Below are 19,210 nucleotides of genomic sequence, written 5' to 3'. Positions count from 1 at the left end.
GCAGGGAATGAGAGGAATCACTGTTTCCAGACTGTGACAATGTTGACTCCATAAACGTTTTAGGTACCACTGAAGTTTCCTCATATGCAGTTTTGCATATGGAATTAGTAGGATGCAGGATGCCATGAAGCCCAAAGCCTGCAGAGTTTGTCTTGCAGATAACTGGGTTTTTGTTGCCATCAGTTTGAAGTATACTTCTTTGTCTGCAAAAAGCAATTACTGGTGCCAGGCACTTTGTAAAGACCCTGGGCGCAGTAGATAAGCCAAAGGGCAGTGCAGAGAACTGGTAATGCATTAAGCCAGCCTTGAATCTGAGGTATCTTCTGCATGATTCCCTTATTGGGACATGCAGGTATGCCTCTTTTAGGTCTAATGTTGCCAGCCAAGGATTCTTGCCCGGCATGGGCAGAAGCTGCTGCAAAGTCAGCATTTTGAATTTTGGAATGTCCAGGTATGAGTTCAAAATTGATAAATCCAGTATTGGCCGTCAGGCCTTGTCCTTTCTGGGAACCAAGAACAGTCTTGAGTAAAAACCTTGTCCTTTTTCCTGTTCTGGCACTGGCTGAATGGCCCCCATATCCATGAGGGACGTAACCTGTTTTTGTGCCTCTGCCCATTGATTTTTTGGCAGATCCGGCCAACCGTTTGCCATTGGAAGAGTATGGAAATGGAATCTGTATCCCTGTGATACTATGTTTAGTACCCACTTGTCCTGGGTTATTAACTGCCAATTTTGAGCAGTGCTAATTTTCCCCCTAAGGGTGCTGCCAAAAGGCAAGTGCTTGGTGAAGGCAGAGGGAAGTCATTGGGACTGTTTTCTGTAGAGTTGCGCTTTATCTCCTCCAGATTTGGAGGTAGAAGCACCCCATTGCTTTGACCTGTACAAATCTTGAGCCTGGTATCTGGAACCCTTAGGGTGTTTGGATTTGCCCCTTTGAGCTCGGTCAGACACAGGAAAGGACCAATTTTTTGTAGGCCAGTGTCTACTGAATCTTGGTGGCTGCACTTGTAAGAAGTCTTTTACAGTTTGCATAGACTTAGCTTTGTCTTCCATTTTCTTTAAAACCTCTTCTGCCTTAATACCAAACAGAGTATCATGCTGTAAAGGTGCATCCAGTAATTTAGCTTTAACATGATCAGGCAAAATTTGCTCTTTTAGCCAGGCATACCTCCTAATCACAGATCCAGTAACTGCGGCCCTGCAGGAGGCCACTAAGGAATCAAAACCACATTGCAAAGTATTCTTTCAAACTTGTTCAGCTGCATGCAATAATTCCTGCAATTCTTTATTTTATGCACATTCAGAAATCAACATACTTTTCTGTTTCAGCAATCCCATAACATGTTGTTGATACTTGAGCATAAGAAACTGGCAGTTTAAGGCCCTAATTGCCAATGTTGCAGATGTATAAACCTCCTTTCCCCATCTATCCAGTGTCCTTGAATCTCTGTCAAAGGGGGTGGGATTTTTTGCTGTTGAGGCCTTAACTCCCTTTGGACCCTGTGAAATAGTTTCAGGATCAGCAGCAGGGTTTCTAAACAAAAAATTTGTGTGAGTCAAGGACCCTGTAATATCTGTCAGGCTTGCTGGTAGCCGACGGTAAGGAGTCCTGACTTCAAGCTTGACTCCGAAAACACATCATCCACAATGTCTAAAACAGGGGGTATGGCTAAAGGCCTGTGCTGAGGGAGAAGAAGAAAATCCCTGAGCCTCTTTTCTGATTCTGAGAAATCTTGACTCTCCCAGAGAAAATACTCCCTCAAAGTATGCAAGGTTTCTCCAAATGAATAATCCTCAGGAGGTGATGCAGATGAGATAGACTCCTCTGCATCAGAATCCTCATAGGGAGGTATAGATAATTCCTGATCAGAAGAGGAATCAGAAGAAATAGAAACCTGATCTGAATATTCATAACCAGTGTTTTGCCTAGGCCTCTTATCAGGAGGGGGTTGGGAACCCCTGATCAAGGTAATAAGGTCTTCAGCCATTTTGATCATCTGTTTTTTAGGCATAGTGGCCTGTGCACATGGCTCATGCGTCAGTTTTTTAGCTTTAGAAGTTGCTTTTGTCTTTGGTTTTGCAGCTGTCCTTGGTTTGATATAAAAATGTTGAGGCCTGAATACACCCTCAGAAGCTGGTGCCTGCTCAGCGGCTCCAGACCAATCTGAGGGAGATACATCCATGGGTCCAATACTTTGAGTATCTCGCGGCGTGCTGGACTCCACATGAGTCTCGGTAGGGGCCTGCAACTCAAAAGTAGTGGGTAACAGGGGCTGCAAAAGCACCTCACTGAGTACGGCAAACCAGCGACTGGCTTAGGAGAAGCTTCGTCGTCGGTTTTGGACCTCGACTGTCTGTCTCTGTCCTTTTCTTTGCATATTTTGTGTACTCTGGTAGTCAGATTGCTAACCGATGACATTTCTGGTTAGTGAAATCTGTTTCCAAAATATTTTGAGACAAAAATATACTGACGCTTAATAGTGTGTTAGTTAAATCTAGCACAAAACGGACAGCCAGGCACGTTGTGATCAGGGCCTAGGCAAGGAATACAGTATAAATGGAAATCCTTATGAGGTATTTGCTTCCCACAAGTAATACAATTATTAACTTTTTTTGACATCGGTATGGAGCAAGAAAAAAGTTTCCCCAACGGGGTACTTAGCTTTAGTGAAGACTTTGGTTCTGAAACTTAAACTCGAATATTACAGGAGTCGGCCGACCGGCACTTGTGAAATGCTTCTGCTTCTGGCACCATGTGGCAAGAAAGACTGGGGAAAATGGCGTCGGCTGCTTGTTTTATACCCCCGACAACCCGACGTCATTGAAGAGGAGACCGCAACTGACGCGGGACCCAAGACTTTGGAATTCAGGCCGACTGAGGGCAACCAGCCAGCAGATTACCCTAAATGTAATGACTGCAACAGTGAAACATGAAGAGCATCTGGACAACTGAATAGATGTTCATAAATTCAACACTAGTATGACTAGCATGACCCTCCTTGAAATGAGAGGCAAAATCTATGGGTGGGTGGTAGCAAGGCAGATATGACCTTGTGGCTCAATTACCTTGTAACTCCTATAATTCTTAGATACTATGACAAATATTGCCTAGTAGTAGAAAATGTATTCTTACCAATGCCTATAATTGTGTTTTTCAATTGGCTATAATGGCATCACTATCAATTACTTAAACAAACATCTTCTAAGCTTTGTTCGCTGAGATAACAAATATGCACAGGCCAGCCATTTAACCTTATTAATTATTGGTTATAGCCTGATTTCTGATATGTAATTTCCTCATGAAACACAGCTTTATTTTCAGTTTGTGACTGCCTTCACAGTGGCCCGAAGGTAGTGCTGCCACCTCACAACATGAGGTTCTCCACTTCAATTTTCAGTTGGGGTGCCTTCTATGCAGAATCTGCATGTACTCCCTGGGTTTGGGTGGGTTTTCTCCAGGTGCTCTAGTTTCTTCCCATATCCTGAAGACAAACCACAGGTGGACTGGGCTCTCTAAACTAGCCATAGGTATTAGTGTGTGTATATGTATGTGTGGTATGAAAACCACAACAGAGCTAGCTACGTGGTGGTGTAAAAGTACAGTTGTGTACCTACCATAAATGTAGATGTTCGAGTGTATTCACTGTTGCAGTCATTACACTTGGGTTATCCTGCTGGCAGGCTACCCGCAGTCGGCCTGAATTCCAAAGTCCTGGTCCGGCGTCGGTTGCTGTCGCCTCTTCACTGACGTCAGAGCGCCAGGGGTATATAAGATGCAGCCAACGCCATTTTCTTCAGTTTTTCTTGCCCCAGATGTCAGGTGCCCCCAAGAAGGTAGGCAATACATATTGCTTATAAAAACATACAGTAAATAAAACCAATACCTTCATCTACAAGCAAATACACCACATAGGTTGTATAGGATAGAGAAGTCTCAGCAAAGAAAGGGGGATGGAGGGTGGGTAACCTGGACTGCAACAGTGAATACACTCGAACATCTATATTTATGGTAGGCACACAGCTGTACTATGTTTATCGTGTTTCACTGTTGCAGTCATTACACTTGGGTTGAATCCCAAAGCTGAGGTAGGGCGGCTGGGTCTAAATAGGAATAGGAGTGGCTATGAGACCCTGCAGAACTGCAGTGGCAAAGCCTGCTCTGGATTTAGAATAAAGAGGTAAGTGATAATGCTTGGTAAAGGTGTGTACTGAACTCAAAGTTGCAGCCTCCAAAATTTCCATGGTTGGTACTCCTCTGAGAAAGGCTGCTGAAGTGGCTGCTGCCCTGGTAGAATGTGGCTTAATATTCTTAGGCACTGACTTGCCATGCTGTGCATAGCAGAAATGAATACAGTGTCCTATCCATTTTGAAATAGTCTGCTTTGAGATAGCCTTTCCTTGTGGTCCTGCAGCATATGCTACAAACAGTTGCTCAGTTTTTCTGAAAGCTTTTGTTTTGTCCAAGTAGAAGCATAGCTGCCTGTGTATGTCCAAAAAGTGCAGAAGTCTCTCCCCTTTATTCTGGGGATTTGGATAAAATGTTGGCAAATCAATGGTTTGGTTAACAGCCACATTGGATACTACCTTTGGCATAAATTTTGGGTTTGTCCTTAGAGAAACCCTGTCCGGATGACAAATGATAAAATGTTCCACTGCCATTAATGCCTGTAACTCTGAGACTCTTCTTGCTGAAGTTATTGCTAGGAGCAGAGCAGTTTTCCATGATAAGAATTTTATATCAGCTGTATTGGCTGGCTCAAAAGGAGGCAGTGTGAGCTTTTCCAAAACAAAGTTGAGGTCCCATATAGGTATCGGTGCTCTTCTTGGGGGTCTTATGTTTTTTGCCCCTCTGAGGTACTGTCTTAGCAGTGGATGAGAGAAAATATGAGGTTCCGTATTGTAATGAGCTGAAATGGCAGAGGCATGGATCTTAATTGATGAGAAGGAAAGGCCTTTGTCCAGCATCTTAGTTAAGTATTGTAAAATCTGAGGAATATTTGGAGCAAGTGGTTCAGGTCCTTGTGCCTGGTTCTAGACACAGAATCTCTTCCATTTTTCTGCATAAGATTTCTTGGTGCTGGGCCTCTTGGCTTCCAGAATGACATCCATAACAGCTTTAGAGAGAGGTGTGTTCTGAGTGGCTATATTATTTGCCATGCAGCCAGATTTAAGGTTCTGAGATGGCTGTGCAGGATCTGATTGTTTTGTAGAGTCAGAAGATGAGGAATTTGAGGTAAAGTCCAGGCTGGGCCTTGAGACAAGCTCTTTAGGATTGGGTACCAGTGCTGGCGTGGCCAGTCTGGGGCAATCAGAATCATTTTTGGCTTCTCTTGTCTGACTTTTAGGAGTACCTTGGGAAGGAGAGGCAGTGGTGGAAAGGCATAAACTGTTAGGGTTTTCCAGCTGAATGATACAGCATCCACTTTCCATGCTTGTGAGTGATAGGTCCTTGTGCAGAATCTCTGTAGTTGGCAGTTGTGAGGGGAGGCAAAAAGATCTATGTCTGGGCATTCCCATTTCCTTGTTATCATGCTGAAGACCTGTGGATCTAGTTTCCACTCGTGAGGGTCCATGAGGTTTCTGCTTAGTTTGTCTGCCAGAGTATTTTCTTTCCTGTCAGGAATTGTGCCTGCAGATGTACTTGATAGGTCAGTTCTGTGTTCCACAAAGTCATGGCTTGCCTGCAGAGGGGGTAGGAATGTGTGCCCCCTTGCTTGTTTATGTACCACATAACTGTAGTATTGTCCATCTTTAGTAATAGTTGTCCTGGATGTAGTAGATCCTTGAAGGCTATCAGGGCATTCTGTACAGCTAGCATCTCTTTTTGATTGATATGAAGATGCATTTGGTCCGTGGGCCACGTGCCCCGAATACATTTTCCTGCCATGTGTGCCCCCCAGGCATAATCCGATGCATCTTTTGTTAGTGTCTGCCTGGCTGTGGGTAAAGTGAAAGGCTGTCCCTTGTTGTGGTGACAGGCCAGTGCCCACCATTGAAACTCCTGTTGCAGGCAGGGAATAAGAGTTATTACTGTTTCCAGGCTGTGGCAATGTTGAATCCAAACACTTTTTAGATACCATTGTAGCTTCCTCATATGCAGTCTTGCATATGGAATTAGTAGGATGCAGGATGCCATGAAGCCCATAAGCCTGCAGAATTTTTCTTGCTGGTAGCTGGGTTTTTGTTGCCATCATTTAAAGTAACGAGTCAGTTGCCTTTGCTTGTCTGGCATGAGATAAGCCATCTGGACAGTTGTATTTAAGCTTGCACCCAGGAATATTATCTCTTGAGAGGGCACTAGTTTTGATTTCTTTTCATTTACTGTGCACCCTAGGCAAATTAGTAATCTTTTTACAAACGCCAGATGCTTTAGTAGAATTTCCTTGCTCTCTGCTTGAATAAGGCAGTCGTCCAAGTAGGGATATATTTGAATTCCTTTTTGTCTGCAAAATGCAATTACTGGTGCCAGGCATTTTGTGAAGACCCTGGGCGCAGTAGATAAGCCAAAAGGCAGTGCAGAGAATTGGTAATGCATTGAGCCAGCTATGAATCTGAGGTAACTTCTGCAAGATTGTTTGATTGGAACATGCAGGTATGCCTCTGAGGTCCAAAGTAACTAGCCAAGCCTTCTTGCCCAGCATGGGTAGAAGTTGCTGCAGTGTCAACATTTTGAATTTTGGAACATCCAGGAAAGTGTTTAGAGTAGACAGGTCCAGTATTGGTCTCCAGGCTTTGTCCTTTCTGGGTACCAAGAAAAGTCTTGAGTAAAATCTTAGCCCCTGTTCTTGCTGTGGTACTTTTTGAATAGCCCTCATGTCCATGAGAGCAGAAATTTGTTTTTGTGCCTCTGCCCATTGATTTTGTGGCAGGTCTGGCATACCTTTTGACCTTGGTAGGGTGTGAAAGTGGAACCTGTAACCCTGAGAAACAATATTCAGTACCCATTTGTCCTGGGTGATCATGTGCCAATTTTGTGAGAAAAGTGCTAGTTTTCCCCCTAATGGTGCTGGCATTTGTCGAGGAAAGTCACTGGGACTGCTTCCTATAAGGTTGTGATTTGTCTTCTCCACCTTTGAGGGCTGAAGCACCCCATTGTTTAGGTCTGTATGAGCCTTGGGGCTGAGACCTGCCTCTTGGGCATCTGTATCTGCCTCTTTGTGGCCTGTCTGACACTGGAAAGGACCAATTTTTAGAAGGCCAGTTCCTGCTAAATCTAGGTGGCTGAACCTGTAATAAATCCTTTACTGTCTGCATTGATTTTGCTTTATTCTCCATTTTCTTTAACACCTCTTCTGCCTTAACGCCAAACAAAGTATCATGCTGTAATGGAGCATCCAATAATTTTGCTTTAACATGATCAGGTAAACTCTGTTCTTTTAACCAAGCATGCCTTCAAATGACAGAACCTGTAACTGCGGCTCTGCAAGATGCCTCTAATGAATCAAAACCACATTGCAAAGTATGCTTTCCCACTTGTTCATCTGCATGCAATAAATCCTGCATTTCCTTGTTCTCAGGACATTCAGAACTTGTAAGCATTTTCTGTTTTAGCAAAGACATTAGGTATTGTTGATATTTAAGCATATGAAACTGGCAGTTTAAAGCCCTTACAGCTAAAGTAGCAGAGGTGTAAACTTTTTTCCCCCATCTGTCCAGTGCTTTAGAATCCCTATCAGAGGGAACAGGGTCTTTTGCAGTGGAAGCCTTGACCCCTTTGGGACCCTGAGAAATAGTTTCTAGATCAGCAGCAGGGTTTTTATGAAGAAATTTATGAGAATCTGGAACCCTGTAGTACCTAACTAGCTTAACTGGTGCAGGGGGTAAAGAATCAGGAGTCAAACTGGATTCAGAAAGAACATCATCAACAATATCTAATACAGGGGGATAGCAAGAGGCCTGTGCTGAGGCAATAAAAGAAAGTCTCTGAGCCTTTTCTTGGATTCTGAATAATCCTGGCTCTCCCAATAGAAATGTTCCCTCATGGTGTGCAGGGTTTCCCCCAAAAGAGTAGTCCTCAGGAGGAGAGGCTGAAGGAATAGATTCTTCAGCATCAGAGTCCTCATAGGGAGGAAGAGAATTTCCCTGTTCTAAAGAGGAATCAGAAGAAATAGAAACCTGATCAGAGGAGTCATAGTCAGTGTCTTGCCTAGGCCGTTTATCAGGAGGGGGATGGGAACCCCTGATCAAAGTAATTAGGTCCTCGGCCATTTTGAGCATCTGTTTCTTTGGCATGGATGACTGTCCAGGAGAATGCTGTACTTGTTTCTTTGTCTTTAAAGGTGTTTTAAACTTTGCCTTGGCTGCTGAAGAGGTCTTGATAGTAAGCTGTGTAGGTCTGAAAACACCCTCAGAAGCCAATGCCTGCTCAGCGGCTGCAGACCCATCTGAGGGAATTGTTTCCGTAGGCCCAATACCTTGAGTTTCCAGAAGCCTAGCTGTCTCCACGTGGGCGTCGGAGGCGGCCTGTGGCTCTGAGGTAGCAGGTGTCAGGGGCTGCAAAAGCATCTCACTGAAAACCGGCGAACTGGCGACTGGCCAAGAAGAGGCTTCGTCGTTGGTTTTGGACCTCGGATGCCTGTTTTTTTCTTTGTCCTTGCGCTTTTTATGGACCCCGTCGTTGGTTGTTCTGACGGCATTATATAGTTAAACCTTCAGCCAAAGTAATGAAAAGCAAAATCGAACCAACGCTTAATAGTTCGTTGGTTGAATCTAGCACAAAACCAACTAGCAACGTCGTGCTCAGGGCCTAGGCAAGGAATACAGTAAGAATGAAAATCCTTTTGAGATATTTGCTTCCCACAAGAAATACAATTGTTGACTTTTACTGACATCGGACTGGAGCAAGAAAAAGTTTCCCCAACGGGGTATTTAGCTTTATTGAAGACTTCGGATCTGAAATTCAAATTCGAAAATCTCAGGAGTCGGCCGACTTGCACTTGCGAACTGCTTTTGCTTCGGGCACCGCGCGGCAAGAAAGACTAAAGAAAATGGCATCAGCTGCATCTTATATACCCCTGGTGCACTGACGTCAGGGAAGAGGCGACAGCAACCGACGCCGGACAAGGACTTTGGAATTCAGGCCGACTGCGGGTAGCCTGCCAGCAGGATAACCCAAGTGTAATGACTGCAACAGTGAAACACGATGAACATCCATGACTCTAGTTGACAGTCACTACTAAAGTGACACCCCACCCTCATATGCAATTATGGGAAAAGGGGGGTTGCGGATGAATGAACGGACTTCCTCAACACCCACTGGTCTTAATTATAATTTATTAAAAATTACTTCTATAAAGTTGCACTTCTTGTCCATTTTAACATGATAGATGTTTGTGCATGTGACTAAATGTTACTTAGGCATTTAGGCCTCATTATTAAATGCATACCTTTTTATGTATCTATTTTTAGTGTTTAGGGTGTAAATGAAAAAAAAATAAATGCTAAGTTCCAGTCTTCTTATCTGTAGTTCAAATCCATCCAAATAGGAAACAGGTGCTGCAGCTTGATTCTTCTTGTCTGTAAGTAATGATTGGGTGCACAGCAGAAAAGTATTATGCACCAGTACCCACACATCCTAAGGTACGGGTACATAAGTGCACTGTATAGCACATGCACTACGGTGGGAAACTGCAAGGACCACTGTGGCTGAGCAGCATGAAGGAATAAGCAGAATAACTCAGAAATCTGCTGAAGTCTGAAGTGCATATTACTCATTCCTGAATACTAAACATTAATCTGCATCTACTTTTTACTTCAAATTCTGTGACCAGCATCTGAGGCCTGCTAAACTAGGCCTCAAAACTGGCCTGTACTGATGTCAATATAGGCCATCCATGCATGTTCACATAATTATACAGACAGTGTGCTTCAAGCTACATGTACATCTTGTACAGCTGGCATGATCTGAAGTACGTTATGTGCCTGTCTATGTTCATGTAGCATACAAAGTATGGCTGTGAGGATAATGGTGTAGCATACCAACTTCTCTCCAGCTACTGCTCTTCTTTGGTACAAAGGTGCTTCACACAGTTCAGCTTCTCTCTGCGGTAATGATGTTATGCAAATTCATGTGCATATTTATTTTTTTCCAGTTAAGTCAGATGGGCCACAGCTGGTAGTAAGCGGTATATTATTTTCCTTAGTTCATGAGATGTGTTCATAGGTATGTAGTTGGCTAGCTGCCCCTGTGAGACATTTTAAGCCAATCCAATTTCCCTTGCTACAGTCAGAATCAAACCCTGTCCTGTGTGTCTATGAGGAAATCACCCAAACTATTATGCCAACCCCCAACATACTTGTGATGTACAGGGCACTACAAAAGAGCTACCCAGATACAATCTGCCCTGCCAATACAAATTGAGGAATATCACATGAAGGTCTGAGCCTTTATGTAGATAGGTAAATCTGACAACTACCACTAAAAGTCTTGCACCAGTACCAAGGAAGAGCTAGCCATCACATTCCAATTACTTGAGATTTTGATGCTACATTTAAGGGCTTACAGTCTGAATCATCTGAATTCAGTTCAAAGTTCCTCAAACATAACAGCACAGAGTTACATTTGGCTGTGTTTCCTTGCTCACTTCTTTGCAGAGCAAAATTCTAAATATTTGCATGTTAGTGAGTTGAGAGACGTCCAAAGTTCAGTGAACTTCAAAGAAAGAATGAGAGGCATTATACTGTCTGTTAGCAATCACTTTTTTTTTCCAAGGTGCAGCAATCTAGGTCTGAAAATAATAAGGTAAGAGGGTGACACCCTCAAATGGGAATGCACCAGAGGCTAGCCATCCCCATGCAAAAATGTTTCTTTTTGCTTGTAAAATAATGAGCCTGAATGAGAATGCATGTACTCACCTGGCATTTAGATATTCTTGTGGCCAAAATGCTGCGATGTGAGCTTGAGCTTGGGCAAGCCAAGAAGGTGCAGTGGAATCTTATTAAAGACCATTAAGGAGTATTTACATTCAATAATGCCCACTTGGTGGCACTGAACATATGACAGTCCTTGAGACTTGGTAGTACATAATGCATCTGTTTCTCTCCTCACATTTAAAGGTCACCATAAGATCCTGCCAGAAGAAAATGTGGGTGAGGGTCATATAGACCAGAAACAATGAAGTAACTGGTGAATAATATCACATCCTATCACTGCAATGTTTGAGTCACACCAGTAACACAGTATCAGCATTAGTATCATCTCCCAGTTTTCCCAATTTGAACATGGGGTCAAGGTGTCACATTCATAGTGACCATCACCTAGCCAATCTTCACATCGATGGGCGGCAAGAATTAACACAGTAATGCATTCAAAAAAGGCCTGAACAGCCTGTGAGAGTATCATTATTTTTATATAAGTAAACTTCAAAATTATACACAAACTTCACCATTTTTAAATTGTTTATAATACTTCATATATTTGTTGGAAATTAAAAAAAATACTACAAATGCTTCATATTACCATCTGAGCCGAAGATGCATTTCTGGGGAACTGATGCACTCTGGGAACAGCTAGGTAGTGTTGATACTGCTGGGGCACTGGTCTAACTTGGAACTGAGTGTGATTCATTCCAGCATCCACACTGAGGTCCCTGCAAGAGCCATAACAAAAACTGCAGATAAGTTCTAATGCCCAGTATACACATATCACATTAAGCCTTCTTACAAGCATTTCTTTTTCAGTGTAAATTAATACCAATAACCTGAGATCTGTAGTTAAACAGGATATGATAACACAGCATTATCTTAATTTAGACAGAAAACAGAATAGTTTAACTGAAGAAGAAAAAAAAAAACAGGTCCATTTTCCTTTAACTTGCAGTTACCCTGCTACATTATGGTACAGACAGGTGAAATGTGGCTATAAACTGCAAAACCACTTCAGATGAAGCAGCTGGTTGTATGATGAACAGCCTGGTGTCATTATTATTGCATGGGTCACAGTGCCTTTTTCATTTCCTCTGTTCACATTTCTTTTAGATTGCTGTGGGGCGATTTGAAGTAGGAAATAAAGCAAACTGTCAAAAATATTTCTGAGATCTAACTGGTCCTTGCTGACCTTTAATGTCCATTTGTAACAACTCATAATACCTTTTCAGGACATCTGATAACTGGGAGCAATCCCACTTAAAATGGAACATCAAATGCAGGACCATGTCTCCAAAGCATAGTTCCTCCAATGGAAAATTAGGACTGACAGATTCCTCCTCCTCCAACCCATAGTCTAAAGGTGAAGGCAACTGAGAGGAGGAGGCTAAAGAGCCAGCAGAGTTAGAGTCCTCATCTGAGGATCCAGGGTCACTTGCTCTTCTGAGGGTAGAGGACCACAGGGGTACAGGAACTGGAACCCCCTGAGATGGCTTTAGAGCCATCAAAGCGCTGAACAAACCTTGAATGAAGCCCTGCCATTTCCACTGTGGAGCCCTAACAGCTGACACCACTTTTAAACTTCTGTCTTTTCCTTAAGGGGACGTCAGTCCTGACAAAACTGGATGGTTTGAACCCTTGCCCTGGATTCAATCAAGGTAACTGGCACCTCTTCCCTAACCAGGATCTGAGGAATCTCTTTAGGCCCCTCAGAGATAATCAGCCATGCCCCTCAATGTCCATGGAGGATGTCTGCAAGTCTTCAGAGGATGTGCAAGAAGTAGGTTCCATGCTGGCCTCCGAGAAGGTTGCAGCAGAAGAAACCGATGGCAATACCTGACTATCCTCAAGGTTCTCATTCACCTCAAGAGAGACATCTGGTAGAGGCAGGACAGCAGCAGGCTCAGGCCTAGATTTTTTTGCCTTCTTAGGCAGCAGCTGTACCTCGGGGCAAGCGGCTTCTGCCATGGTACCTTAGGCCTACAGCTTCAGATGTTGGTCCTCAAGGGAAAGAGAAGAAAGACAGCTATGTAAAGTCTTAGGTACAAACGCCTGACATACGGAACACTGAGTGTGGTCAGGAGATGCACCTAAGCAAAGCAGGCACCTATCGTGGGGGTACCTATGGCTACTCTGCCTCCCACACTGACATTTCTCTTTTTTGGAGGAAGAGTGACCCACTGAAAAGGAGAATAAAATGAAAATAGAACCCCAACGGGCTACTTATCTTATCTTGAAGATGTTGGCTCAGTGCAACATATGATAATGACGTTCAGACTGACTGCAATAAAGTTCTAGTTTGTGAGCTTTCATACTTCACCCTTTATGCCCTACACTTGTTGGGAGAGCATATATCTGATGTACAATGCTCCAATTAATAAAGATTTAAGTATACTGGACGGACGTTGGGCTATCCTTGGCAGGAGATCCCAGAGGGGATGAATACTGCAACAATTATATGGAAAGACATCTACTGGGGTGGAGTCACATGGAAGATATAGACAAACATGGGGAGAATGCATTCAGGTTTTTTTTTTCTTTTCCTTGTGTAAAAGCAATGGAAAATATCCAGAGGGTTGGGTGGAGAATATTAACATTTTTCTTTAGCAGAGGATAGACATTTTTCCACTACCGATCACTGTGTACTGGATGGGTTTTTGGTCCCTTCATTATCATCAGTACCAAACATGTCCCATTTTGATCCTCTCCCTGATAAAGAAAATGTAATTTATGCTGCCCTTCCTCTTTAGTGTCTACTGTAACTTATCAAAGTTCACTAATAAAAATAAGCTGTTTTGAAGGTGCAAAGACATGTTGCTTTGTCTTCAAACTTTAATTTAACCAACAAGTATGCATTTATTTTGTTGCAGAATTAAAATTTTATACAATACGTCTATGAAACTCGATAGAAATGTTGAGATCAGGATGCAGTATGGGACAGCTGTCTTTCACTCACTGTGTTTGAACAGTACATCACAAAATAGTTTGATGTTGCCTAAATATGACGTTTTATGAAACAGTACCAAACTATGCTATTTAATCAGTGCAGCTCCAAGGTGATGCAAGCACAAATACTTGCATAACTGCACAGATATACATATAGGCAAAGCAAACAGAAGGTCAAGCCTTTTTACAATATTTTTAAAGGACTTACAGTATCTAAAAATGTAACACTGATTTTCAAAAATAAATACAAATTAAGCTACTTTAATTTAACCTTAGAGCATAGTATAGCTAAACTGTACATACAGGCCACTATTTTAAAACTGCTGAAATAGTCTCACTAGGAAGTAAGTAGGCACCCCATTAGCAGTCCAACAGATTTAGGAAACCACTCTTGCAAAAACATATATAAATAAATTAAAATAATGTCCTACTCCAGACTGTAGCAAGGAGGAAGAGGAGTTCAAAAGAAATGATAATGCTGTAATTGTATACAATGAGCAAATAACTGTACATCACATAAAAAAGCAAAGCTAGACCACCTTAAAAAAGCCAAAGCAAGTGAATCTGAGTTGGTAAGTGGGCATGCAAACTACTGAAAAATGTATATTTCTCCTTATTTTTAAATCCCTCACCAAGACCTTGCCCAATGACTCCCATTTATGTACTCAGCTCATATGTTCCCTCACTTATTCCTGTGCATGGCCTGACTAACCCATTCATTATCTTGGAGGCGACAGTCAGGTATTAGGGAGTGGGCCAGTGTATTGGTTTCATGGAGATTTCAGTCTCATCCCTCCTAACCCCCTCCTTACAGGTAACCAGATGCCTCACAATGGCAGCCTGGGAGAGGAATGAAGATCATGCTCCCACCTACATTAGCATCTCAGTGGAACTTGAACTACTTAGCAGCTCAAGCCTATCCTGTTTCTTCCACAGGTGATCAACAACTCGCCAGAAGTATACCCAGTACATGGGCCATGTTGATTTTATGTCTCCCATGGATAAGTTGGTATTATCCATTGTGCCCATGCTCCCTGGGAAGACCTCCAGAACATATGCCACTAACTGAGCATAGAACACCTAGGTCATATTAAGAACTTCATTCCTCTACACCATGGAGCTGGGGACTACTGAAAAAGTTTCTTGTGCAAAAGCACTCTAAGAAGCCTATGAGCTCCAAGAGCATACTTGCCAGACATCAGCATATACAAACCAGGTAAATACATTAGGAATTAATCTTAATAGAAAAATTGATGGTTTTAGAGTGCAGTTATCAAAAAATAAAATATAATACACAGCTTCTATGACAGTCTCTAGGTGTATATAAATATGTGTGCTCACCTTTATAAAGTATTTGGTTCTGAATGTTCTTAAATATGGGAACTGATACAGGTACAGTTCTTGACACTTCTAATGTACTGCAGACCAAGTGTGAACAGGACACATGTATTTTATTCTATACATTTTCATTTTATTTTTGATGACCACAGACTAGAGCAATCACCAACTAAGATGTTACATGTCTAGTGTGCTGCTTTAGTTGGTAAGGTAAAAGTTCAATGAGACTCCTTTGCACTGCTTTGGGGAGTTTCTCCTTTCACCCACTGCTGTGTGACTGTGATGTAGGTATACACAAAGTCTGGGAATGTGGGTGATGCAAGGGTCCTGCCCCCTTGTAAAAAAAAAAAAAAAAAAAAAAAACATGTTTTCAATCTGTGCCCTTTAGGGCACATATTATCTGTAAGACTGAAACGGTCAGTATCGCTAAAATTATTCTTGAGTGACTTACTCTTGATTTATACATACTGGAACCACACAGGACAGAGTACAAAATCTGTTCTCATTATCACAGGAAGTACCAAACAAGGGTACACTACTTTGCTGAATAATCAAACAGTAGGTTATTAAAATATGCAGGGAACTCTTCTCTAATTTGGAGAAAATAACACCAAAGCATAACAGAATATTTGCCAAAAAGACTGCAAAATTGCCTCAGTTTTTTGACAAATCTGTGGTCTCAGTGTCCTGACAAATTTGTGGTATGGAAGGGCAGTAGGTATACTTTCAGTTCACCAGAGTACATAACTAATATTGCTTGAGGCCCAGTGGAACCACTTACAGAAGGACTGAGATACATTTTAAAGACCTTTAGCTGACAGCCTATATCCTTGATTATTACAAGGTGAAGCTCAAAGGAGGAAGACTGAATGAAGTTTAAAATACAAATTCAAGTGAGAAAGTACAGTTGTGTACACTTACCATAAATGTAGATGTTTGAGTGTATTCGCTGTTGCAGTCATCACATTTGGGTTATCCTGCCATGGGTAGCCCTCAGTCGGCCCGAATACCAGAGGCTTAGTATTTCTGCGTCGGTTGCTGTCACTCTAGGACTGACATCAGGTCGTCAGTGGTATAAAATCAAGCAGCCGAAGCCATTACATCAGTTTTTCTGGCCCTAACTTCAGGAGCCCCCAAATAGGGATCTAGGTTATGGTGGAAGAATACTACCAGTAGAAAGTAAATACTAACAATTCCCTGTAAGAAGAGGAAGAGAGAGAGAGACAGAGAGACAAGGGGGATGGGGGGGGGGGGGGACCAGGACAGCAACAGTGAATACAATCGAACATCTACATTTATGGTAAGTGTACACAACTGTACTATGTTCTTCATGTTTCACTGTTGCAGTCATCACATTTGGGTCGATTCCCAAAGCTATGGTTGGGAGGAGGAATTTAGATAGCATTAGGGCCAGCTATAAGGCCCTGCAAAGCCAGCTCTGGATTTAAAGTAAATTGGCAAATGATAATGCTTGGTGAAAGTATGTACAGAACTCCAGGTAGCAGCTTCTAGGGTCCCTGGTAGGGACACCTCTGAGAAAGGCTATAGAGGTAGATGCAGCCCTGGTGGAGTGAGGTCTGATCCCCTGGGGGATAGGTTTTCCATGGTGCTTATAGCAGAAATGAATGCAATGGCTTATCCATTTAGAAATGGTTTGCTTTGAAATAGCCTTCCCCTCTGCCCCTGCAGCAAATGCCACCAGCAGTTGTTCAGATTTCCTTTGAGGTTTAGTCCTGTCCATGTAGAATCTAAGTTGTCTGGATTGCAGTATCCGTTCCCCTTTACTCTGTGGATTGGGAAAGAAGGTTGGCAAATGAATGGACTGATTAAGAGCTACCCTGGATACTACTTTGGGCATGAAGGATGGATTGGTCCTGAGTGACACCCTGTCCGCATGAAAGATGATGAAAGGCTCCACTGCCATAAAGGCCTGTAATTCAGATACCCTTCTAGCTGAAGTGATTGCTAAAAGGAAAGCTGTTTTTCAAGAAAGAAATTTTAAGTCTGCAGTAGCAGCTGGCTCAAAAGAAGGTAGAGCGAGTTTCTCCAAGACAAAATTAAGGTCCCAGGCTGGGGTTGGAGCTCTCCTGGGTGGTCTCAAATTTTTGGCTCCTCTGTGGAACTGCTTGAGCAGTGGATGAGAGACAAGGGAAGGTTCTGTGTTATAATGAGCTGAAATGGCTGAGGCATGGATTTTAATGGAGGAAAAAGGCAGGCCCTTGTGAAGCATCTCAGTTAAGTATTGTAAAATCTGAGGTAAATTGGGTGCTGCTGTGCTCATCCCTTGAGATTGGTTCCAGGCACAGAATCTTTTCCATTTTTCAGCATAAGATTTTCTAGTACTATGCCTCCTTGCCTCTAAAATTATATCCATCACAGGTTTGCTGAGGGATGGTAAAGGAGAGATTAAGTAATTAGCCAGGCTGCAAGGTTCAGTGTTAGAAGCTGAGGGTGCAGAATCTGGGGTCCCCCATTTTCTTGTCAACATGTTGAAAATCCTTGGTTCCAGTTTTCACTCGTGTGGTTCCATGAGTTTTCTGCTTAGTCTGTCTGCCAGTGTATTTAATTTTCCTGGCAGGAATTGAGCCTGTAGGTGCACTTGGTAGCTCAAGGCTGTGTTCCACAATGCCATGGCTAGTCTGCAGGGGGAGTAAGAATGTGTACCCACCTGCTTGTTTATGTACCACATAACAGTGGTGTTGTCCGTCTTTACCATTAGTTGTCCTGGAAGAATGTGGTCCTTGAAGGCTGTCAGATCATTCTGTACAGCTAACATTTCTTTTTAATTGATATGCAGGTGCATTTGACTTGGGTTCCATTTGCCCTGAATGCACTTCCCTGCTAGGTGAGCCCCCCATGCATAGTCTGATGCATCTGTTGTTAGGGTTTGTTCGGCAGGGGGGGGTGTGAAAGGTAGTCCCTTGTTTTGGTGGCAAGCCTCTGCCCACCAAAGGAACTCTAGGCGTAGGCAAGGTATGATAGGAATCATTGTTTCTAGATATTGAGAATGTTGACACCATAGGTTTTTTAGATACCACTGTAGTTTCCTCATATGCAGTCTTGCATATGGAATTAGAAGAATGCAGTAGGCCATGAACCCCAAGGCTTGCAGTATTTGCCTTGCAGATAGCAGGGTTTTTGTAGCCACTTCTTTGAAGTAGGTTGTTAAATTAATTTGTCTCTCTGGCGTGAGGTAAGCCATCTTGGAAGTTGTATTCAAGCTTGCTCCCAAGAATATAATTTGTTGACAGGGTACCAGGTGTGATTTCTTTTCATTTATGATGTACCCCAGACAAGTTAGAACCCTTTGTACAAAGGCCAGATGATTCAAAAGTATGTCCTGGCTTTCTGCCTGAATTAGACAATTGTCCAGGTATGGGTATATTTGAGTATTTCTTTGCCTACAAAATACAATAACTGGAGCTAGGCACTTTGTGAATACCCAGGGAACAGTAGATGAGCCAAAGGGCAGTGCAGAGAACTGATAGTGTGTGTAGCCTGCTTTGAAGCATAGGTATCTTCTGCAAGATTCCCTGATTGGGATGTGCAGGTATGCTTATTTTATTTTTGTTGCCAACCAGGCATCTTTGCCTAGTATAGGAAGTAATTGGTGAAGAGTCAGCATCTTGAATTTTGGAATCTCCAAATAGGTGTTTAGAGTAGACAGGTCCAGGACAGGACATCATGAACTGTCTTTTCTGGGTACCAGGAAAAGTCTCGAGTAGAAACCTTGTCCCTTTTCCTCTTCTGGTACCAGTTGAATAGCCCCCATACTTAAGAGAGAAAGTACTTGTTTTTGGGCCTCTGTCCACTGATTTGAGGGTAGGTCTGGCCACCCACTTGGTGTTGGCAACGTGTGGAAGTGAACTCTGTATCCCTGGGACACTATATTTAAAACCCATTTCTCCTGGGTAATGAGTTCCCAATTCTTTGCATGAAGAGCAATCTTTCCCCACAAAGGGGCAGTCAGTTGATAAGTGCTTGGAAATTTTAAAAGGAAGTCATTGAGACAGTTTACCATAGAGGGGAGTCTTATAATTCCCAGAGTTGGAAGTGCTTAGT

The 19,210-nt window shown here is 42.7% G+C and overlaps 1 protein-coding gene across 2 annotated transcripts in view; it reads right to left on the bottom strand.

Annotated features, from left to right (window-relative positions):
* RNF165 (ring finger protein 165) overlaps positions 1 to 19,210 on the bottom strand; it is a 480,832-nt gene that overhangs the window by 102,026 nt on the left and 359,596 nt on the right. For both annotated transcript variants that reach the window (XM_044081988.1, XM_044081995.1), the window contains exon 4: positions 11,460 to 11,589. In XM_044081988.1, the coding sequence (XP_043937923.1) occupies positions 11,460 to 11,589 (130 nt within the window). The remainder of the gene's footprint in view (positions 1 to 11,459; positions 11,590 to 19,210) is intronic.

This window comes from Protopterus annectens, chromosome 1.part1 (genome assembly GCF_019279795.1).
Source record: "Protopterus annectens isolate FY-2018-M chromosome 1.part1, PAN1.0, whole genome shotgun sequence".
In the NCBI taxonomy this organism is placed as follows: Eukaryota; Metazoa; Chordata; order Ceratodontiformes; family Protopteridae; genus Protopterus; species Protopterus annectens.
This window is presented reverse-complemented; position numbering and strand designations above follow the sequence as displayed.